At 40.9% G+C, this 24,402-nt stretch overlaps 1 protein-coding gene across 1 annotated transcript in view; it reads left to right on the top strand.

The window, feature by feature from the left end:
• peak1 (pseudopodium-enriched atypical kinase 1) overlaps positions 1-24,402 on the top strand; it is a 164,900-nt gene that overhangs the window by 135,514 nt on the left and 4,984 nt on the right. Inside the window, exons 5-6 of the mRNA XM_034686370.1 lie at positions 8,929-9,179; positions 16,874-17,709. Coding sequence (XP_034542261.1) covers positions 8,929-9,179; positions 16,874-17,709 — 1,087 coding nt within the window. The remainder of the gene's footprint in view (positions 1-8,928; positions 9,180-16,873; positions 17,710-24,402) is intronic.

The following is a 24,402-nucleotide window of genomic DNA, read 5'->3' on the forward strand; positions in this document are numbered from 1 at the left end:
AGTGACTATAATAACTGAATGCTGTGCATCCCAGGTATTCCAGTAAAAAAATAAAACAAACCATAATTTCCTTTTTTAATTTTTCAGTAGAACATAGAAAAAAAGACAACACAAAGTCTCCCCAAAAATATCTATATATGGGGCGCTGGTGGCCTAGCGGTCTAAGCGCCCCACATACAGAGGCTACAGTCCTCGTCGCAGGGGTCGCCGGTTCGTTTCCCGGCCGGTCGACCACCTCCTGCATGTCTTCCCCCACTCTCTACTCCCCACATTTCCTGTCTCTCTTCAGCTGTACTATATAATAAAGGCAAAAAGGCCAAAAATATAACTTAAAAAAAATAAAAAAATAAAAAAAATATCTATATATAATAATAATGTTAATAACAGTTAGAATAATACTATATTAATAAAACTAAATACAATAAAATGAATAAATAATCAACAAAAAATACAAATTTGTAAATACATTTTATAAAAAGGGGGAAGGGGGAAAGGCGGTATCCTCCCAGAAGAGCTGGTGGAAGTGGCTGGGGAGAGGAGTGTCTGGGCTTCCCTGCTGAGGCTGCTGCCCCTGCAACCCGGACCCGGATAAGCGGAGGAAGATGGATGGATGGGGAAGGAGACAGACAAACAGATATGGGGGTTGGGGGTCATTAACAGGTGGCAAAAACTTCAGAGTGTTGAAGAATGATAGAAAGGATTGCCAGCTATCATAACACTTTGCAGAGTTGCCTCTTAGTGAGTATCTTATCTTATCTTTTAAAAGTAAACTAAAGACTTACATTTTTAATCTAGCTTTTAATTTGGAGTAATTTATTTTTAGCCCTGGGCTGCATTATTATTTTAATCATTGCTTTAACATTTATTTATCTTATTTAATTTTCTTTTTATTTCTTATTTATTTAAACTATTCATCTGATCTTGTCAACGCTACCTTATTTTTATATCTTCTTTCCACTCTGTGTTGATTTATTTTATTTATAACCATGCCTTTTTATGATTTTACCATTGCAGTTGTTTTCTTGTCTCTCTGATTATTTTGGGCTGCATGTTTATATGTATGAAAGGAAGGTGCTATATAGATAAAGTTGAGTTGAGTTATCGTCTCAAGTTTTAGAAAAGACATGACATCTTTGAGCCATTGAGTGCTGGAAGGAACTTTGGTGGACTTCCAGTGAAAAAGAAGACAGCGTCTCGCCAATAAGGAAGTGACTGCTCTGAGATGTATCGATGGTAGTCTTCAGGACATCCAAATACGGCGACATGGTGGGAAACATTAATATTTACTGAGAGTGTTTTGGACATAGTGCTAAAGTAGCTCTGCCAAAAGCTAGATAATAATGAGCAGGAGTAAAACATGAGTTAGGGTACAAGAAGAAGCATGACATTTATCACAGCTGTCAGTAATTGAAGATAAAGGATACATTTGTGACAAACGGGCTTTGGAGAAATGAATCCTAAACAATTCCTTGAGTTGTATGAGAGTGAGCCGAGCACAGGTTGAGCTTGTGTGAATTTTTTTAACAGCGGCATCCCACCAGTCATCTCTCAAATTCAACCCCAGTTCAAGCTCCCAGATAGACACCTTTAAGCTTTTCACCTTTGGGCTTGTCTGCCAGCCAATCATAAACACCTTTTATGACCCTGCTGTTTACAGCTTTCACTGCCAACCTTCAATAAGTAACTAGATCATTTCTCTGTGTGTTGGCGTGAAGTTACAGAGTTACTCCTCTGTTTATTCGATGCCTCTCTCAGGTGTTTGAATGTCGTCTTGGGTTAACCCCAAAACCAAACGAACAAAAGAAATAGCTTTACCTCTTCTGTGGTTCCTAAACTTCCTTTGATGGTGTTAAGGAGGAAGTGACCAAATCAGGGTCTGCAGAAAGAATGTGCTTTAATGAGGAAGCCTTCTTTGTAATTGTAATGAACAGCCAGGTTTGACTGGTTTTACAGGCCATTTCAAAGGTTAATAGTTATTTTTTTAAATGAGTGCTTCTTCAGAGTTATGAAGGTTTAAAGTTTTTGCAAAGCCACTAAGGATGATAAAACGTCCCCGTATTTATTTAACTCCATTATGGTTTTATTACCAGTCGCTTAACCTAACCGCTATTGCTGACAGATGGCAGTTTTTTATGGCTAAGAGTGAAACAACATACCTTCTCTGCGAATGTTAAAGCAGCAATTGAGATGACTCGCTCACTAAAGCTTCTTAGAAACCTAAACTCTTCATGAGTAAACAGCCCAACAGGTCAGCGGTCACACACGTCATTGTGAAGGCCGTTTGTTTTGATTGGCAGCTGAGGGGTTAACTCTGCAGACTTCATTTTCTGACTGGAAGCAGTTTTATTGGCTAACAGAGGGCGTGGACTCCTGCACTGGCAAACACATTACCTTAGACAGGTGAGAACACTGAAAGAGGGAGACGAGGAAACAACTTGTGCAGCAAAAGACTGAGATTTTACACAACTGGCATGCCTGCAGTTCCTGCTCGACCTAGAATGTGAATTCACCTTTACTTCCTACTCGAGCTTTCCAGATGGGAAGCTGTGTGAGCCAGTACAGTGGGTAAGAAAGTCAGCCTTTCTCTGTCCTTTGTTTGTGTATACCTGTGACCTCCAGGTTGTTTAGAGTCTTGCTGACTGTCTGCAGAGACTTTTTTGAAGCGAGGTGGTGATTTATGTTTAGCATAAGAGCTTGTTCGTTTAATGCAGCAGAGGTTTGAGAGACAGGGAAATGCACTTGGGCAGCTTCTTTCTGTTTTGAACAAGTCAGGTCCTGACATTGAAGCATGTAGGAGCCATAAAGGTATTTATAGTGTCAAGGGGCTCTCAAGGAGTGTATGCACACTGGATGTTTTGTTCATGCAGGATTAAGTGCGTGAGATAATCTTCTTTTTGACTGAGTGCCATTTCTGACAGTTATGGCTGGCATTTAACTCTTCATAGTTTGTTTTTCTGAAGGATTTTTGGTTTTATTGTTGTGTACAATGAAGGGCAGCACTTCCAGGTAGCTAAAACCAGAACTACAAGTGACATCTATTCATGTGGACGGAGAAGAGGAAACTGAAAAAGCACACTCGTCAGACATTTAGCATTGGTTTTCTCATACTGTATTTGACTCTAAAACTCTCTAATCTCTGCTGTATTAGAGTGCAGTTAAACTCTGTCTTTATGCCTCCATATTTCCACAATTTACTTCATCTTTGTTCTCACAACAACAGTAGGCCTTTTTGTTTTAACTGTCTTTAAAGTAATGCACTGTGGCAACTCAGAGGCTATTGATCAGCTGGCTTTCAGAGACACAGAGGGGCTCGTGCTCCACAAAGACACATCATAAACACATCAGATCTGATGCTCTGCTCAGACATAATGCTCCGGGGTTCAGACAGACACATGAGCGGCTCTGTGTTTTCTCCTAGTGCTCCTGTTTTTTTAACACACCATGGGTACGATGCTGCATAGCCCTTTGTGCTCCTTGAGGAACATACTCACTTCTATCAAGATAAGGCACGCAGAGTCAGTGACAACTTTTAAATCTCTTCTTAAAACACATTTTTTATAGACTTGCTTTTATGTGACTTCATCCTTCTAACCGCTTTTACTTTTTTCTTTTTTTTTGGTTTATTCACACACATCATCACGAATATACATCTATATATATTCAGTGAACATTCCACAATGGTTGGATGTGTGGAAAGGGGTGACCCCAAGGAAGCTATTTAAAGCTTTTAATGGGGGGCCCAATTTCCCACAAATAAAGTGGCAACAGACAAGATACAACAACATACTAACAGACATATAACAAACACACAACAGCCAATCCCAAAATTGTGGTTACATAAATAAATTAGTGGGTGCATTGATATGATCAGTACACTAATCATAAATTGCCAGAAGTTGTAATTTTAGCTTTTTCTTGAAGATATTTTATTATTGTTTTTGGCTTTTATCCAACTAATTAATTGTTTTAATTTGTATTTATTTCATTTGATTATTTATTGTTTTAATTTATATTTATTTTTTTCATTTATTATTTTATTGTTCCTAATTTATCCTTTTAACTTTTTATCATTTTACCGATGTGATATCGTCCTCTCATTCTAAAAAAAAACTCCTTTATCGTCCTTTTAATGCTTTTATTTACTTATTTTGATTTATTTATTTTATTAATTTATGTATCCTTGAAAACCCTCTTCAACAATGATTTATTGGTCTATTGTCACACAACTTCATTCTCTTTAATTTATGTTTATTCTTCTGTTTTGCATTGTTAAAATTCCTCCTCCCTGTCTGTCAAAAGGTTTACTTTGTTATTCGAACCATGCTTTGTTTGTCAAAGCACTTGTTTTTAAAGGTGCTATATAAATAAAGTTAGGATTACTCGTCCACAAATATTAGCATCATAGAAAAGGGGCTAATGTTTAGCTTTAGATTAGCTTAAAATGTGTTTGGGGTTCAAAAACAATAGTTTGCTGATCTTACATATGGAACTAAAACATTAAAGATGAGTGTAGCTAATGTTTGATGTTTTCCTAGAAACTAGTGCTGCTTTTTCAAAGTCCAAAATCTGATTGGTTTTTTTCACTTTTTTGATTTATAGCCTTCTTTTAGATACAAATGCATGAATTTTTAAAGTGTGCTAATGTTCTTCTCTGCATCACATATCTTCTGCACCAAACACAGCTGCCTTATTTATCATTATGACAGATGTCTGAAATGGTTTATACCTCTAACTTTGTAAACGTCTGTGCTAAACTTGCCTGCTTGTTAGTGATACATGAATGTCTGGTGCATCAGACTCTGTAAAAACATCACTACAGACCTCAACACTCAGATGGACCAAAACCTCTATGATCTCTCAAGCTGAGCCTTCTTTTAGGGACTTTTTCCAGTGATCACATTAGGTTAGTCATAATAGCAACAAACATAATCATGATTACTGTACAAGGAAGTGACACATCTAATTCTGGATATTACAAACAATACTGTCATCCAGCCCTGCCCATATTAACACCTGCAGCTATAAAAACAGCTCTGTGACCTCTTAGTGGCCTTCTTGTTTTTACTCACAGATATTTTTTATGTACAGAAAATATAAAAGATCATGCAGTGAACAAAAAGCAGGGCCAACCACGAGCTCAACAGCTAGGTCACAGGTATTTTGATCTGCACAAAGAGGGTTAAAGTCTACTACAGTTTAGAATGTCACCCGACATGGGTGGTCACAACCCAGGTGGCCTGAGGCTGCACTGTCTCACACAGGTCACATTGTAAGACCACGGCTGAGCTCTTATCTGATGGGAGGCCGGTTAGCAGGTCGCTTTGAGTGTCTTATTTACTGGGATCAGAGGAGGAGACTCATCTTAGGTGACTTCCTAGGAATCACCAGCTGCTGAGGTTTATTCAGAATGAGACACAGAGAGTTACTCTTACAGGTGACTGTAAAAACAAGTTGCCTGTATTTTGAAGTTGCAGTTGACTTAAGGCGTTTTTTGACCGCAGGAACTTTACCCCGGAACAAGTGACTTTACCCCTGGACTGCACTTGGGGGGTATGACTTTTTTGGGTAGATTAGTAGATTAACCGCAGTGTTTTTATTCCTCCCGCCGTCCACAATAACATTACACACACTTTTCAAAAGAAGAACAGCTTTGTAAAAGTAGTATTCTCGAAACTCACCACGAATGCGTCACTCCCGGTGTTACGGTTTTAAAAGTGACCCTGTAAACTGGAGACCTTCGGCTGAACATAACCTGTGGAGTTTACACAGCTGTTGAAACAGAGATGGAGTTTCTGGGAAGTTGGAAGTTAACAGGGTCGCTGTTTAAACCAAAACACCGGCCGATCTCTGCCACAACCTTTTGAGTTAAAAATTATTTCAAAGCCGTGTTGAAACGGCCTTGCTACTCGCGCTTATCTCCTCTCACTTGTTGATTCAGTGAATCCATCTATGATTAAAGTGAAAGGAAAGACTTTGTTGAACTAACAGAAATGTTTTAACTCTTTGTGTTTGGTGTTTTTGTTGCAGAGAGGCATCAATGACTTAAAGTTACTTCAAGGTATCCACATAGGCTCATTCTCAAGAAACTTCTCTATTAATTGTTTGTAATTAAGGGCTGTGTCAACATTTTTCTTCACACTGTAGGTTAATTAGAAGCTCTTAGGACCACATGTTTGAAGAAGGTTATTTATGCGGTTAAAATGTATGAGTTTGTTGTAAGTTTTTGGTATTCAAATGGAGAGCATAAAGAGAGAAACACTAGAATCAGCGTACAGAATTACAGATATAATCCCTTAAACATCAGAACCAGTTAATTGACACTTCCATATGCATTAGCAAACATAGAGGCGAAAACATGTTCAGACTTTCGTTGTCTGTGTCCAGGTGGTTTCAAAGGTGTTTATCCTTGGTTGAGCCTCTTTCCACCCATGACAAAATAAATATATCTACATTTGAAGCTGCCTAGAGGAGTTTTCTTGCAATCATGTTATTCTCACTTTCAGTATTACTCACCAAAACACAATCTGTGTAGCCTTGACGAAAAAATAAACAAGTTGACAGCATTTCCTTCTTTAAGAAACACAGTCAAAATGTTTAAAACCTGCGTTGTTTACCCCCATGATCACGCATTCTTCTTCCCTGTTGGTCAGAGTCCTCACATCCTAACTCTAAACTGGTTTTCAACCACGCCACACATGTCAGAAGATATTTATTTCTGCTCTCCAGTGTAATAAAAGCATGATGGATTCAGGCCCTTAGGCCAGTTGTGGTCGTGTCATTTTCTTAGTGAGACACATATGAGGCAGACCTCCTGCACAACTCCCCACGTCTCTGGCAGGAAGGAGCCACAGTGTATGACAAGTCTCTTCATAGCCTCCCCGGGGCTTTCACACTGTGATTGGAGTCACTGTGCAATCTCAAGTCTGCAGAGTTAACACACTCTGAGTTACTGTTAGATGTGACCCAGATTTCCAGTGGCTACTACTCATTTGAGCCACTGTCAGCTCAGTATGAAGTATGTGACATGGTGTAATAGGAAACTCGAATGTTCATCAGCTCTTAGTCATTATGTTTGTGTTACAACACGAGCATGAAGCAGAACGAATCATTAAGAAGAGAAGCATCATTGTTTTTGATGCCACTCCTCATTACACTCATACATTTCTTGAGGTGACAGTTTGCAGTCATGTTGCTGCTTTTTACACTTTCCAGCGTGCAGACAAGCAGATCAAAATGTTCTCTCTTGTACAGGTGTGTGTTCGTTTTGCTCACATACCCTCACTATCTGATTCAAAAGACACCTTACAACCATATTTAAGAGTGTAACCCAAGCGGCAACCTCTGGCCACGAGAATTGAAGCCAATGCAGAAGTGTTAAAAACTGCAGTTCCTCGAGTGTCCACTTGAGGCTGGCTCTGGAAGTACCAGAAACCACATACACACCAATTCAAAAAGCTGATCTTTACAGCAGAAATAAACATGTTTGCAGCCTGGTTCAAAAAACAAGTGTAGTCTGGATAGCTCATTTCTCTATTGGCGCACACTGTACGGGGGGTGAATATTTTCATAACGCTGCAATTTCGTAGATATTAAGATTAAGTTTTCCGTTATGAGAAAGGCACAGCTGACTTGATTGATGGGTGGGAACACTGTAGTTGTTGGTTAGGAGGCTCAAAGCCCGCCTCTGTACGTCACAATCGCTCAACAGCAGCAACATGGCTCCCGCTGATGATTGGCCTCAAAACAGCGCTTCAGAAACAAATGGGTGACGTCACGGATACTTCGTCCATTATTTATACAGTCTATGAGACAAACAGATCAAATTGATCTTCTGATTCAAAAGACATCTTATAACCATATTTTAGAGTGTAACCCAAGCGACAACCTCCTTCCGTGATAATTGAAGCCAATGAGGAAGTGTTAAAAACTGCAGTTCCTTAAGTGTCCACAAAGCCAATCTTTACAGCATGAATAAACATGTTCACAGCCTGGTACAAAGAACAAGTGTGGTCTGAATAGCTCATTTTTCGATCTGCACAAACTGTACGGGGGGTGGATTTTTTCCTAACGCTGCAATTTCAACTTGATTGACAGGTGGGAACACTAGCTGTTGGTAAGGAGGCTCAAAGCCAGCCTCTTAACCTCACACTAATACTACTACTACGAGAGAAGTTAGGTTGAGTTCAGCATTTCCAATATGGCTCCCGCCATGAATGGCTTCAAAACAGCGCTTCAGAAACAGGTGGATGACGTCACAAATACTACGTCCTTTATTTATACAGTCTATGGTGTAATCCTAAAATCTCACCCTTTGATCAGTCTGCTCACCTACTTTCACCAAATGTGCTTTAAAACATAATGTGACACACTATTCTGACCTCCTTTGCCTTTTTCTTCCACCTTCCGTCTGGCAGTGTATTTGTAGTTTTATAAGACACACGTCAGACTTCAAAAGCTTCCCCTTCAAGCTGTGCTGGCTCCAATTCATCACTTTTAGAGAAGAAAGAAGTGAGCTGATGAAGAGATTCTGACTGAATTGAGAGACAAAACTGACTAGATAAGATGAAGAATCATGAATCAGTAGTAATAGCTGTCTTTCATTGGTGAAAGCCAACAATGATGCATTAAAGCCCTTCTCAATAGAAGTGTTTACGATCTATAAACAACAAAGTTCCTGCAATAGAACTCACTATTAGTTCCTGCTTTTTCCTGACTTGTTTTACAGACATGTTCATGCATAATTCAATTCAATTGACATCAACAGATGAATGAGCAAGCTAAAAGCGGTGCAAACAATTATCATGGTTTTCAGCCAAAGGGAGAAGGAAAGGAAATCAGTCCATCAGACCGTTAATGGAGCAATTCTCCACATTTTCATCTTTAAACCACTCCTCTCTCTCTTTCTCTCTCTCTCTTTCTCATCTGCAGCCAGGTACCAGTCAGTGCCAGCCATGCCAGGGACCGAGAGCTGCCCGGCGCCGCCTCCCTGCCTGCCAAAGTGAATCTGGGGCTGGTGCTCGGGGAGAGTGAGGAGGGCCATGCCAACCGGGGTACGACACCGGCCTCTGCCAGCGAGGGCAGCGCCAGCCTCGGAGAGCCTGAGGAGGAGGATGGGAACAACTCCCATCACTCCCACTCCACCGCCTCCAGCCAGTGCAGTGCCACGTACAGCAACCTGGGTAAGAATCACACAAAGCAGAGGATAACATGTGTGTATGTGTGTGTATCTACCTTACAAAGAGCTCAAACATGTACCATAAGCAGCACATTTCCATCCTGTGTTAAATTAGGGGTACTGAAAAGTCTGAAGGCTTTTAAATGTGCATGTTATCTTTGTAATTCTAAGTTTCTACTGTCTTTAGATTTCTATAAAACTGAGCAGAGATTTAATTTGAGTTCATTAAAGTATCATGTCTGTGCAAATGATCTGTTTGGGTTCAGTGGCCCAGACTGTCAGTTCTTCACTTCTCACCCAAACAGCAGATTGATCTTTCCCTCAGCATCACCTCACCTTCTCATGTGACATCAAGTTATAATTTATTCCTTGCTAAAAACAGCTCGTGCTTTAAATCTCGACAGATCCCGTCACCCTCAGCCTGCGACTCAGAGCCGAGAATAACTTAATAACATGTTGTGTCTGCGAGAGGTGGAAAACTTTGCCTTGAGGCGGTTAGTTCTCTCACTTGTAGAGCTGCTCCTGACGCTGTCGGGCTGTGACCATTTCTCATTAGGCCTGTTTGCTTCTCTCAAGTAGATTTATTGGACTTACATCGTGTGGATCTCTCACTTGCATAAATCAGCAGATTAACTTTCTAGTTCCACCTAAATCATATTCTTTGTATTCCTCTTTGTCTCATTACCTTTGCAGTGTTCTGAAAACGATATTTAATATGATGATTATAGCAGGGCCGCACTAATGAGCACATTACAAGAACATGGAGCGCACGACTGATCACAGCACAGCCGTAAATGTCATGAAAGCTTTTATCTTCTTAGTGAATTTGACGCTAATTGCTATCCTGTCATGTTCAAGACAAGTTTGGAAGAAGACGTGAAAGTTTCTTGAGACTCTAACACGAATGATTCACTTTCAGACTTTTGACTCATTCTCACACGACTTCTGATCTTTCGTGTAACCTGAGATTTCAAGTTTAAACAGACAGAGTGAGAGGAGTCAGAGAAGTAGACACAGAGAAACTTATTTAGAAAGGTTTTGTTTGTTTTCGATTTCTCAATATACACTATCAGCCATTACATTATGACCACTGACAGATGAAGTGAATATCATAGATTATCCTTTTTCAATGGCACCTGTCAGTCAGTGAGGCATGTTAGGCAGCAAGTGAACATTTAGTCCACAGTTAGTAAATTGATGTTTGGAGCACATCAACTTTTTTTAAAAAGTTATCTAAATCTAAAATCTAAAATCTGAAAAATATTGAAAAATATAGTAGCCGTATTGCAAATACCAATTTTCCCTTAGTTTTTTGCCTTTCTTTGTTACCAGATGACTCCTAAGGTTAGGGTCATCCATCCATCCATCCATTATCTTGACCGCTTATCCCGTTTGGGGTCATGAGGGGCTGGAGTCAATCCCAGCTGACTCCGGGCGGAAGGCAGGGTACACCCTGGACAGGTCACCAACAGGGCAAACATGGAAAGACAGACAACCATTCACGCACACTCACACCGATGGGCAATTTAGAGTGACCAATCAACCTCGTTTTTGGACTCAGGGAGGAAGCCAGAGTACCCATAGAGAACCCATGCATGCACAGGGAGAACATGCCCGACTGGGGACTCGAACCAGGAACCTTCCCACTGCAGCATGCAGCCGGGCTTAGGGTTATTTAACAGTTAATTCACAAAAGCATCACTAGCAGCAGGTTCATTCATAACAGCACAGGAAACATAGCCACATGTGCACGTAGCTAGGTTAATTTTCTACAGACCAGCTAAATTAAGTAAGAAGCAACATTTAATCACTTTGAGGGACAGCGGGGGTTGCAGGTCTTCGGCACCTATATTTTGGGGGTTGAGGGCTGAAAAGTTTGAGAACCCTTGGGCTACATGACTGTGTCAGAGCATCTCTAAAACTGCAGCTCTTGTGAGGTGTTCCTGGTCTGCAGCGGTCAGTTACTACCATACCAACATACAAGTACAGTCCATGGAGGCCTCGCCTGAGGAGATGGGGCCTATAGGTGGTTGTGATGTTTTGGCTGATTGGTGTATGTTGCATGGTCAGAAGGTCAGGAAGGACATTGAAGTAAACACTAAGAGAGAAATGCATATCAGTTAGTTCTTTCCTTCTGGCGAATCTACTATCCCCAAATGCAAAGTTCACCAAGCACACTGCTATCTCTTTCTCTATTCCTCCGTTTTGCTGCAAGGACATGATGACCACATTTGAAATGAAGATTGGGAGTGAGACGGGAGTGTCAGATAGTTTTATGTCTATTAATGCTTCATTTTTTAAAGATTTTCCTCGCCAGCAACTTCAAGGTTACCCTTCTACCTTCATTATGAAGCCTGCCTCTGTTACAGTCCCAGGAGGTCCGTGAATAGTTGACTGTGTACACTTAAACATAAAATTTAGACAGCTCAGTTTTACAGGTTTGGTGAAGTTTAGAACGAGCAAGGCAGGCTGTCAAACATCTCTGGACCCTTACAACACGAAGCTGTGTGTCTCTGGTGTATGGGTAAAGAATGGTCAGGTAGAAGGGTTTTCATTGTCACCATGATGCGTAACACATCTGCTTACGTTGGTGATCTGAAGCTCAGAAGGTGTGTGTGTGTGCGTGAGTCTGTCTTGTAAAGGATTCATCAGACAAAGTGTTATTCATTCTTGCACTTACGAGGTTGTTTTCAGGGTTCTTTGCAAACACACAATGTGTTCGAATCTGAGCACACGCACCAGCTCTGTGGATGGATCATTTGTAAATGTGTTTCAACATCTCTCAATGATGCATGAGGAGCGTCTGCAGCCTTATCTATCTCCTCTGAATGCTAAAAATGAGGCACAAGGCAGAACGTTGCAAGGATTTTTACGTCATCATTTCTGTCTGGGGAAACATGTTGGGCCTTAAGGTTTAATATCACAGCTGTTAGATGTGCTCTCATGCTGCGTTTGGTTTACATGAACTGATTTGCCTTCACTCTCTCTGCTGTCCACTTATAGCTCCAGAATGACCCCCTGTTGTCACACTTTAAACACCAATCTAGTTCACTTAGCAGACATAAGTGCTCTCTCTCTCTCTCACTGGCTGTATATACAGTACACACACACACACAGACACACACACACACACAGCCACACATTAGTGTTTTAATCAGAGCATCAGGAGGCAGTAGGAGGCAGAGCACTCGCTGCCTCGCTCACTGAGAAATCGCCAGTATTTGTGCGAGCGTTGAGCCTGCCTGTTGGCACCAGCGTCTCCTCGCAGACTCAGAGATGGAAGCAGAGCAAAGCATTTCCCTCTGCCTCCCTGCGCAGCTGCTGCACTGCGTTTACCTGAAAACTTTGAGGCATTAGTGGAATTTGAGGTAGGCTTGTTTTTCTTGTTTTTTCCTCCACAACTCTCAGTATTTGTCTCTTTCATCATCCCATCCCTTGTTTACCTCTCCCGTTCACCCCCTCACCTCTTTGTGTCGTTCTTTCTCAGTCGATTCCCTCACTTTTTACCACCTCTAGCCACCCACTCCTCCACTCTTGCTTCATTCCTCTCCTCTGTTTCTCTTTCTTCTACCCACCTCCTCCATCGCCTCCTCTTATTACAGTTAGTTTTGGTGCAGCACGACGGCTCAACAGTGATCAGTCAGCTGTGGCAACAAGTTCCTTCATCTTCTTTCAAAACAGATGTTGGAGAATACTGATCTCAGAAGTTCTGAAAGGATTACCTTGATGTGGTATTTCAGTAGAGTTTAATTTTAGAGTTCTTATCAAGGTTAAAGTAATAATTATTTGACTCTGTCATTTTTATTAGACTTGAAAGAGAAGAGAGCAGCTCTTCAAATGTGTGGTTTTCTTGTTTGATTTGTGATGTGGTAGCTCACATGTTGTTAAACCTAGATTTGGATGAAAGACATGGGAAGCAGGAGCCAAAAAGTTGAATAAAAAGCATAAGGTTTTTTATTCATGAGAAAAAGAGAGAGAGATGTTCTTTTTTCTGTTTCGTGTCAAAGAATCAAAGTCTTTAAAAATAGAAGTAATTTTACTTTCTTAAATTAAAGAAACAATATGAGAAGAAATATGTATGCATTATTATTATCATTATTATTATTATTACTATTATTATTATTATTATTATTTTTATTATTGCTATTATTTATTTATTCATTATTAGTATTATTACTATTATGTATTCATTATTATTATTATTATTATTCATTATTATTACTATTATTTATTTACTATTATTAATATTATTATAATTCATTATTTATATTTATTTATATTCATAGAATATTTTCACAGACAGTATTTATTTATTTTAAATTTTTTTTATATTCATTTTTTCTGTTTCATGTCAACAAATCAAAGTCTTTAAAAAATAGAAGTAATTGTCAATTCTCAAATTAAAGAAACAAAATGAAAAAAATGTATTATTTGTACTATTATTATAATAATTACTTTTATTTATTTATTTATTTATTATTATTACTATTATCTATTAATTCTAATTCTAATAATAATAATAATTATTATTGATATTTATTTATATTTATATAATATTTTCAAAGTACTCAGACAAAGAAGACAGACAGTATTTTGTTCTGTAGATGGTGATCGTTTGCAGCTGCATTGTTTTCATTTTGCTGTTTGAAGACAATTTGATCAAAATCATCCACATGTTGAAATTTGAATCCCTCCGTGCATTGATCTCATCATTAAATCACAAATATTGTATTCATTCGAGTTGATTCAGAAATAAAAATCAGACTTATGTGATGTTATGTAATGAAGTTAAGTCACAGCCACATTGCTGCAACAGAAGATCCCCACGAGTGGACGAGCGAGACGCTTGTTTTCCTGGATGGATTACGGCAGATTGGAGGAGGAACACATTAAATACAGCCGTTCCAGGGAGGATTACTAAGACTCATTTACTTTATCCTGACTGCTCTTTCTTAAGGCTTCTTCTGCTTCCCTGAGGCGACTGCAGCGTGACACACACACGAGGGGTTACTCATGCCGTTTAAGTAGAATTTGTAATCAGAGGCATTTGAACTGTGCAAAGAGAAACGGTTTGTTCAAGCAGATGAGTTTACCATAGGCAGGGGGAAAGGTGTAAGATGTGACTTTGAAAAAACAGCCTCTTATAACCCTCAGCAGCCTCTCGCAGGGATCTTAAAGGAGAGGGGTGTTCCCCGGTGAGTTAAAAGCTGTGCAGTAGAGTTATCTTTGACCACACACACCCCCTCATATAAATTCAGCAGACTGTTTCATTCCCATCATGCGAGCAGCAAGACACCTTTGCTCCTTTCATCTTATCAGATGTGTGTCTGCGACCCGTCTGCCTCAGTGGTGCTCAACTCCAAAGGATATCCAGGGAGTCCAATCAACCCCTCAGCCCTCCAATTCCCTCCCACTGCCATCCCAGCAAAATAAGGTCACTTGGAGCGGCTGATAAAAGTGCTCTCCACGCTGCCTCTTTAAGAAGAGAGCTGCAGATTGAGCCAGGCAGCTGGATGGTTAAGGGGAAAACTTGTGCCCAGCTGTCCTGCTTCTCTGGATTGACTTCTCCTCAGGGCCACCGGCTCCTGCACGTGCTGCAACACTCAACCTCGTGTCAGCCACTCAACTTCATGAGAGGCAGCAAGCCAGTGGGCGGCTGGATATGACATGTGGGAGTATCAAGGGGCCTGGATGATGCTGATGGTACAAGAGTGGGGAATGATTTGTGTTTGGTGTGTTATTTTTAATCCCTACAGCTCAGATAACTTCTGATGTGTCCTTTTTTTTCCCACTGCTAACGGTAAATCACATCTGAAGCATCAGTTTGCCTTTCACAGATCCGCTCTAGCAGACTCTATCTATTAACACCAGCTCTGACCGCTACAAGCACATAAAGGACCTTTTTTTATCCAGAATCAAAACAAATCAATGACTCAAAACTCAGAAGTAAAATGTAAAATACTTTTCTTAACAGCAACCGGTGGCCAGATCTTAGAAAAATGAACTCTTTCAGTTATTTGATATAAATCGATCACAGACTAAGGAGGAAGACTGTGTCTTCACACGCTCTGCTTTCAGTGCAACATCATTTCATAGTTATAAATAATCTGAGGCAATATGACTTAGATAATAAAGATTTCTACATGTACCTACAAATCAGAGATTATTTTAACAAGGAGATAAAGCCTGATTCCCCAAGTGAATCAAACAGATTGATTGTAACATTTTGTAATGCATACAGAGGTACAGTTAGGAGAGTAATTTCAGTGTTGTATCAAAATATGGTATTATATTATAATATATACGGTTTATTTAACCTTTATTTAACCAGGTGAGTTAATTGAGAACCAATTCTCATTTGCAATAACGACCTGAGCGAGGAGGCAACACAGGTGGCATGACAATAAATAAAAGACAAAACAAGAAACAGAGAGGACATACATAGAAACCTAGAGACAGAACAATACAATACAAAAATATGACAGCAGTGAACAACTTAAAAGCAATTTAAAAGCAAGTGCAGTTATGGGGTGTATTAGTTTTTCTGAAAGTGGCGAGTGGAATGAGAGAGGTCAGCTTTAGGGATTGTTGAAGGTGATTCCAGTCATTTGCAGCGGAAAACTGGAAGGAGGTGCGACCAAAGGAGGTCCGGGCTTTGGGTGGGATGAGTTTGATAAGGCTACTTGAGCGCAGGCTACGGTTTGTGCTGTGAAGTTTGATTAGTGACTGTAGATATAACGGGCTTTTTACCAGTGAGGGATTTGTAAGTGAATAGAAACCAGTGTGTTTGTCTGCGAGAGTGGAGTGAAGGCCACTTCAGCTGGTTGGAGAAATATTGTGAGATCGTTTATCACACCGAAACTTTTTTGGCAATATGTGAAAATGACAGAGTACTGGGATGAAGTGTGGAAAGGAATGACAGCAATTTTATGTTATGAACTTCCTAAGACGTGTGAAGTGCTGTATCTGGGAAATTGAACACAGGAAAATATGCAAAGCAAAGACAGATATCTGGCTGGAGTACTATTGTTGGCGTCAAAGAAAGCTATAACAAGAAAGTGGTGTAAGGAGGACCCCCCCCCCCACTCAGAGAAACTGGTTGGACATTGTGGAAAAACTACACGATATGGAGAACTTTACACAAAATTTAAGACTTAAACAATCTGCCTGCCATGGAAAATGGAAAAAGTGGACTGACTTTATAACCCAACAAAAAGTCTGAAGAGAATGGACTATTAAAAGGAGGCTAAACAGACTTTTGTTAACTGACACCATTGTTTGTATAATGTGTTTATTTTGATGTAACCTCATCTAGAAAAGCACATAAAATATAAGTAAAAAATAAAACATAACCAGTGGCCATGTAGAATCCCAATCTGCAACAAAGTAAATGTACTTGTAAAATAGTGAAGTACAAAGTTTCCTTCTTACTCCTGAACTTAAGATGACGCACATAGTAGTGTAAAGTAGCAGACTACCAAGGTGTGAAGTAAGATATCCAGTGTTCTGCATCGTCTTAACGTCACATCAGGTTATTTATTTCATGTTGTTTGTTCAAAATTCTTCAAGCTGTTTGAAGTTTTCATGAGCACATCTTTGTTTTCTTCACCCGGGCTCATATGGTTCAGTGGTCACATCAGTTTAGATGATAAAGATAGTTTTTAAAGCTAATATATGCATTGTTTCTTTTTCCTCCAGGTCAATCCAGAGCCAACATGATCCCCCTCAAACAACCACGGAACATCAAAGCGTCCAACGACACCCTGGCCTCCATCGACCTAGAAGGCCTTGCCGAGCAGCCCGTCCCCAGAGCCACACCACCGCCCCTGCCGAAAAAGTCCATACCTCACTCCTGTACTGAACCCAGCCTGGGAGGCAGAGAGCCACACCCGGGATCCCTGAGACCTCGGGCCGAGGCTAAACCTGGAGGCACCAACCTGAGTGTGGCCAACCCGCTGTACGACTTGGACTCCACCTGGGAGACGGCCAGTCAGAGCTCCTCTCTGAGCTCCGAGCCTCATCGAGCTCATGACCACGAGAGCGGGGACTCCTTAGAGAGACCGTCAGCTGCTACTCCTGCCAGCAAGGGCCGCCCGACTAACAGCCTGTCCTCCCTGGTTTCCCAACCTGGATCTGCTTCACTCAGCACGCCCACAGCTAGAGAGAGGAGGGTCTACCCAAGCACAGAGTCCTTAGCTGGAAGGGGTCGGCCAACAGGTCGAGGTACTGCTGCTGCTGCTGCAGGAGGAGGAGGAGGGGGCACCAAAACCCATAGACCTGCTCTTTACAGGGGGTTAGACAGCTGGGATGAGGTGGTGGGAAAGATCCGCGGGCTTCACACCGACACGCTGCGGAAGCTGGCAACAAAGTGTGAGGACCGTTTCATGGCTGGTCAGAAGGATCACTTAAGGTTTGGCACTGACAGCTGGTCCCACTTCAGACTGACTACTGGGAAACCCTGCTGTGAGGCAGGGGACGCTGTTTACTACACCGCCTCCTACGCCAAGGACCCACTGGTCAACTATGCCATCAAGGTGAGATGTGTTGGTTTGTTTAATGCACACACAAATCCTAATGTTTGCACATGCAGCTGTTATGTGTTTTAATCAGACTGATGAAATGATTGGATGGTTTTATCTTCCCATCTCCCTCTGCGACTGCAAAGTCTTCCACAAGTGCACAAAAAACAACTGGTAGCTGATTGCATATGGTTTACAGCGATGAATCCCTTGTGTTGTAAATTAAACCCTTAAACCTGCTATGAAGGTTAAACTGACCACTACTGGGTCCCAGTCAGAGAACACAATCATCAGGTAGATTTGAAATCTTTACTTTGCAGAGTCAGGATTATACAACACGATGCATTTTACATAGTTAGCGGCTGAAATAAAGCACACAACACAAAGACATACAGTTATCAGCCTAATAATGTCTACAGTATTTATGCAACTTAGATATGTATACCTTTGAGGTAAACATTTAATATAAACTAACCTAATTTCCTATCATCCAGCACTACACTGGAAAGATAGCCTGGATAACTAGTTAGCGTGAGGCCAAACACATCTCTACTGATGTTAAACGATAAAAAACGTCATAAAGTAAATATATATCACACAACATAAAGATTATTGTATTAATACGCTATATATATCTCAACAATACAAAACACAACTTAAATCATCTATGTCTTTTGTACCAAAACAACTGCATAGGTAAAGAGGAAGTGGAAACAAAACGCACCTCCAAAATGAAATTTCAAAATAAAGTCTCTGAATATAAATGTCTTTGAACCAGGCGGCAACCTCCGGTCTCAAAATATGAAGCCCATGCCGAAGTGTTATAAACACTGGAAACCACATATACACCAATTCAAAAAAGCTGATCTTTACAGCAGAAATAAACATGTTTACAGCCTGGTACAAAAGATGGGTGTAGTCTGGATAGCTCATTTCTTGATCTGATTTTCATAAAGCAGCAATTTTGAAGATATTAAGATTACGAGTTTTCCATTATGAGAGGCACAGCTGACCTGAATGACAGGCGGGAACACTGTAGCTGTTGGCTAGAAGGCTTAAAGCCTGCCTCTTTACCTCACACTAGCTCGACAGCAGTTATGTTGAGTTCAACATTTCCAATATGGCTCCCGCCAACAATTGGCCTCAAAACAGAGCTTCAGAAACAGATAGGTACAGTCTATGCTTTGAACGTGAGGAATTCACAACACCTTGCTGTCCTTTGCTCTCTTGTTGAAGAAGTTCCGACCTCCTTATTCAAGAGTTTGCAAGAGAAAGAAGTTTAACATCTATTTATTAACAAGTAGTACGCTGGAATCAAGAGTGTGTGTGTGTCCAGAGTTTAAGTTAGCCCAAATCTGTGGTTTGTTTGCTCGTTTACAGAACCAGGGTCGAATACAATTATCTTTGTTTTATTGTTTTTATTTTCAAAGCACACAGAAGGGACCACATTAAGTCTAAAGCTCCCACTTCCAATCAGAGTTCACCCACATACTGCTGCTCACTTTAAGTCTGACTAAAGTGAGCAGCTGTATGTGGGCACAGGTCATGGCATCTAACTAGTTTGAACTCTTTACTTTGCGTTTGTTGTGATTTGTTCCTTTGCACTCTCCCTGCATCGAGTTTTAAAAACATTTGTCAGAGCCTGGTGTAAGATTTGTTAGATACTCATATTCTGCTTTTCATGCTGAGGAGTCTCTGCCCGCTCTTAGACGAGGTAAAGGAAGGTGTGGGTGCGGAAATATTAGCACTTAAACTTTGAGCCTTTAGGGCACTACTTTGTGCAACAGAACCTGTTTGTGCATGCGTGTTGTTTTGTCTCATACATAATTATATGAGGCTTACAGTCATGTCTGCGTGTGGTGCAGAGTCTCAATGTGAAAGTTAGGAGAGTGAGAGAGAGGTGTGGACCAGGAACAGATCTCTCCCTAGAGTAAGAAACCAAAAAGACATGGATGAAGATTGCATTATTCACAGCATGTGAACGTCTCTGGTCTCCACAGCACTTCAAAGCTTCGAGAGAACGTCTTTTTTTTTATCATGTTTTTACATAAATAAGACAACCATGAGCAGCAGAGCATGCAGGCCCCAACATCCCAATTAAACTCTCCCCAACCTCCATTTTAATGTGACCAAGCTGTTCCGCAGCCCTCCTTAACTCCTCCTGAAGTGTAGTTGATGCGCTCGTAAATGAGATTTTTCACACTGGGATGTTTTTAATGCAGTTCTAATTATTCATAATCCACCTTTAGCGTGTCTGTGTGAAATCTTGACTCTCAGAGGAACTCAGAGAGTGAGTCGGTGTGCCTTAAAGCTTCAAAGTACCTCTGTGATGTCAGCATTAAAGAAACAGGGTTACGTCTCGTTGACTTTGTGTTTCAACCAGCAATAAAGTTTAAAAAGAGCAGCTCCTAAATAAAGAAACCATAAAAGTATGTCCTTAGGAGAAGTGCAGTTGGCAGCTGTACTTTTAGATCCAACATGTCTAAACAGACTTCAAGTAATCACACGCATTCCTAAAGAGTAACAGAGTGTGTTTAGAGGAATGAGAGCTCCTCATCCCACATGAAATCTAATAAACTGTAAATAAGTTTTGCCAGAATGAACAGGTATATGTCACTTTTAATAGAGGCATTAAAGTGAAACAGCTGAGGTGGTGATGAAAGAAAACACACTAAAAAACATCCAGATTCAGATTTCAGGTTAAATTGGAAACATAGCTTTGACAGTTAGTAACACCATCACTAGCATTGGGTATATTTTACCATCAAAATATATCATAGTACAACAATACATTGCAAATTGAAGTGCTCCTCTTGTATTTCCCAGTATCAAACATCTCATAAAACACAAAAAAGTATCATGGTGGGACCTGATACAAATGCTCCAAAAATGAGTGAATCATTGATGATAATTAATGATTAATGATATATTTTTTTTTAAATAATGGAGCTGGGAACTTGTTCTTTGGGCCACCCATTCCTGGGACATGTGAGCCTTATCCAGCGAAGGCACAGTCTCCCTGGATCACTGATAACTGTGGGAGAGATACACAAAGAATTAACTCTCAGTACTAACGTCAGGTGAAAATCACCCCAACATGTGCCTGCTGAAAAAAACAGGGATGGTAGAAGGGAAACAGGCCTACCTTGGGTGACATCAAAGAGCAGCATGAAGCTGCACAGGGACCCATGCAACTCAGACAGCAGCAACATAATGAAAGTCACATAACCACATTTCAGTCAGACAACTCACGTTTAAATTGTTTATTGTAGCAGCAAAAACATATTCATGTTTGGCGCCCAGGCTCCGGCCTCATCACTCCCTGCAGAAAGTTTACATGCAGGCTTTGAGGAGGGATGAGCAAAACATACTAAACACCCCCGGAGCCTGCAGGTGGAAGCTGGGGAGGCGGCGGGGAAGAAGAAATATCAGCAATGGCATGCAGCAGCAGAGTCGTTGACAGGCAGAGGGAGAGATGGGAGATTTTTCCTAGTTTAAATAGACCGCCAATTTGAGAGGCAGAGGGCAGGATTGGATGATGGATAAGAGAGTGGGACATGTGACGTGTATGGCATTGCAGCTCGAGTTGTCTGCCTGAACTAGCTCGCAGGCGTCGCTCCATTTGCATGGGGGAAAATCACCCAACATTAGTGTTCTAGGGTTAAAAGTTTCATCAAAGTTTATAGCTTTGTTTCAATAGTGCGTCATATTGTTTCCAATATCTTTACTTAAAGGAACAGTGACAGATGTCGATTGCTTGAATGAATCTGTCAGTAAAAGGTTCATTGATTGCATCCTCTTCATCACTATCATCTCTCTCTTTTCATCTCCCTCCATCCCTCCTTCAAACCCCAACTCAGTCTCAGCAGATGTGTGTCTAACATGAGTCTGGTCCTGCTGGAGGTTTCTGCCTGTTAAAGGAAGTTTGTCCTTGCCGCTGTAACTTGCTAAATGCTGCAAAGTGCTCTGCTCATAGTGGATTAAGATGAGATCAGACTAAGTCCTGTCTGTATGGGACTGGAATTTAACATAGGGTACGGTCTAGACCTGCTGTTTGCAAAAGCATCTTGGGATAACGTTTGTTGATATAAATAAAGATCGATTGATTGATCAATCCCTGAACCCTCCTGACCACATGTCAAGGTCTCCTTGGGTTAAACATTTCTCGCTCGGTCATGTAGTTTATTATTATTAGAAATGCATTTTCAGAATTTGCAAGAAACATTTTATATTTCAATGCACATTTATATTTTTATTACCCACTGATAGATACCACCTCTGTAACAGAATCCAAAGTCAAGCACTTTACAAAACACTTACTCCCACTCAGAGCTGACATTGTGCTCCTGCTTTTTTTTTATTAACATTTTCTAACAAGTGTGCATTCACACTCCATTACATGCATACAAAAATAAAAGTGCACATTTTACAGAATGCATGTAAATTATTTCAAATTAAATTATTCTTTAAAATAGGTCACATCAGAAATGTGCAAGAATCACTCCTCATTATCATACATCTGTCATTACAACACGCTTTCTCTGAGATCAGAACCAGTAAACTGAATCCGTTACCAATGAAAGTTAAACTGTAGTTAAACCTAATGTCTCTCTGGAATAAGTTGTGATTCCTCACCTCTTGTTTGTATTGCAGTGAAGTCTGCAGAGAGCGATCCTATCCCTAACGTGGCCTCTTTTCTCATAGCTGTGATCAAAGTGTTGAAAGACCGAGCTGAGGAGGCTGTCACTGATGATCAGCAGACAGACACTCTCACTGCTGACTCTGACTGCTTGGAGACGGCCTTATTGACGCTCCAAGGTGCAAAATTATTGAGAGAAACTGAGAAACACAGAGTTTTGGAAGTACTCTGAGATCGCTGAGATTTTGCGTGCATTGGCTGCTGAAACAGAGCATCGTTCCTGATGTTACACAAGAGGGCCAAGACAGATTTTACACAACAGTGGAGAGTAGAGGAATGTTGAAATAAACAAAGGCACAAACATTAGCTCTCATTGCCAAAAACACCTATAAGACTTCTATTAATCCACATTTTGTTTTTGTCAACAAATCCCATGAATAGAAAGAAACCGTTAAGGAGCCACTTTACTCCTTCAGATAGTTCTTGTCTGCAATTGGATTGTTTCTGACCTTTCTTGTGATGCTGAAACTGACCATACTTGACATTCACAAGCACTTCAAGGTGAGAAAGGATCTGAGTGTTTTTCATCTTCACACAACAATCTATCAGACACTTTTCAGAGTGCAACAATGGAAACGTCTTCAGAAATTGTTAAAACATGGGCCCAGTCATCCCCTTCGTCTGACCCTCAGTACTCTTACACAGGACTTCCACCAGATCCGTGTCCAGTCCGCCTACGATCCGCTGCAGTCCTGCTCCGTGCTCTCTCGTCCGTCATCACCCACTGGTTGCATTTTCGGAGCAGGACTGCCGGACAGCTGGAGTCATGTAACCAAGGTTTTCCCGAGGCAATCACTGAATCAAGGATTCTCCTCGTCCATGTTGTCTTTATGGTCCTCTGAAAACCTCTGACCTCTTGACTCCAGGCCTGCCGCCGCTCAAAATGACATTTTGTTTTCGTAGTTAAGTTAAAAATGATCTAACGATAACACGGAGTGTTTTATTCTGAAAATGAACTGGATGTTTTCATTTTGTTTTGGTGCCTGACTTCCTGTCCCGCTCCATCTGCTCTGTCGAGATTGATGCATTGTGCTCCATTATCCGGTAAAAATAGAAGTCTTGCGTATCTGATCCGTTGCGTTCCGAACTGCTGGATCAGAGACACAGACGGAACGCAACGGAGTGGATCCAGTGGAAGTTAACACATTGACTAGATTAGAAACCTATCAGATCTGGTGCCGTGACGGATTGGAGACGGACCGGACACGGATCTGGTCGAATTTGGCCGTCAGACTTCCCCCCGCAGTCCCAAACCCGGGACGGCTGTGGCTCAGTGGGTAGAGTTGGTCGTCTATCAATTGGAAGGTTGGCGGTTCGATCCCAGCTCCTGCAGTCACATGCCGAAGTGTCCTTGAGCAAGACACTGAACCCCGAATTGCTCTCTCTGTTGTCCAGAGGTGTGTGAATGTGAATGAATGAGATTAGCTAACACTGATGGTCCCTTACTGTAGCAGCCTCTACCATCAGTGAGTGAATAGGTATGAATGGGTGAATGTGACGAGTAGTGTAAAAGCGCTTTGAGTGGTCAGAAAGACTAGAAAAGCGCTATATAAGTACAAGTCCATCCATCCAAACCCATCGTCCCTACTTTGGATGAAATTTTGAAGCGTGTCATATTTAGAGTTTCACTTTTAAAAGACATGAAAGGAAGGATAAGAGCAAAGGGACTACTCTTGTGATTATTCCTGGCAGTAAGATTGCTGATTAGGGTGTTTTGCGAACGACTGTCCACGACAAATTCTGCTTGATAAATGAGCCAATATTTTTTGAACATCTTTTTTGCGAGGATACCTCTCTTGGTTATAGTCTTGGGATTTTAATCCTCCAAAGTAATCACAATGTAAGATGAATACATCTCTGTGTCTTCACTGTAAGGAAGCCCTGCGGGACAATTGAGTGGGATTCATTTCTTTGTTATGGAGGGGAACAGGAGGTAGAGACGGTGCCTCCAGAAACACCTGACAGAGATCTGAACCCCACTCAGAGCACTGTTAGTGTGAAATAGCTTC

The sequence above is a fragment of the Notolabrus celidotus genome, chromosome 6 (assembly GCF_009762535.1).
Source record: "Notolabrus celidotus isolate fNotCel1 chromosome 6, fNotCel1.pri, whole genome shotgun sequence".
NCBI lineage: Eukaryota > Metazoa > Chordata > Actinopteri > Labriformes > Labridae > Notolabrus > Notolabrus celidotus.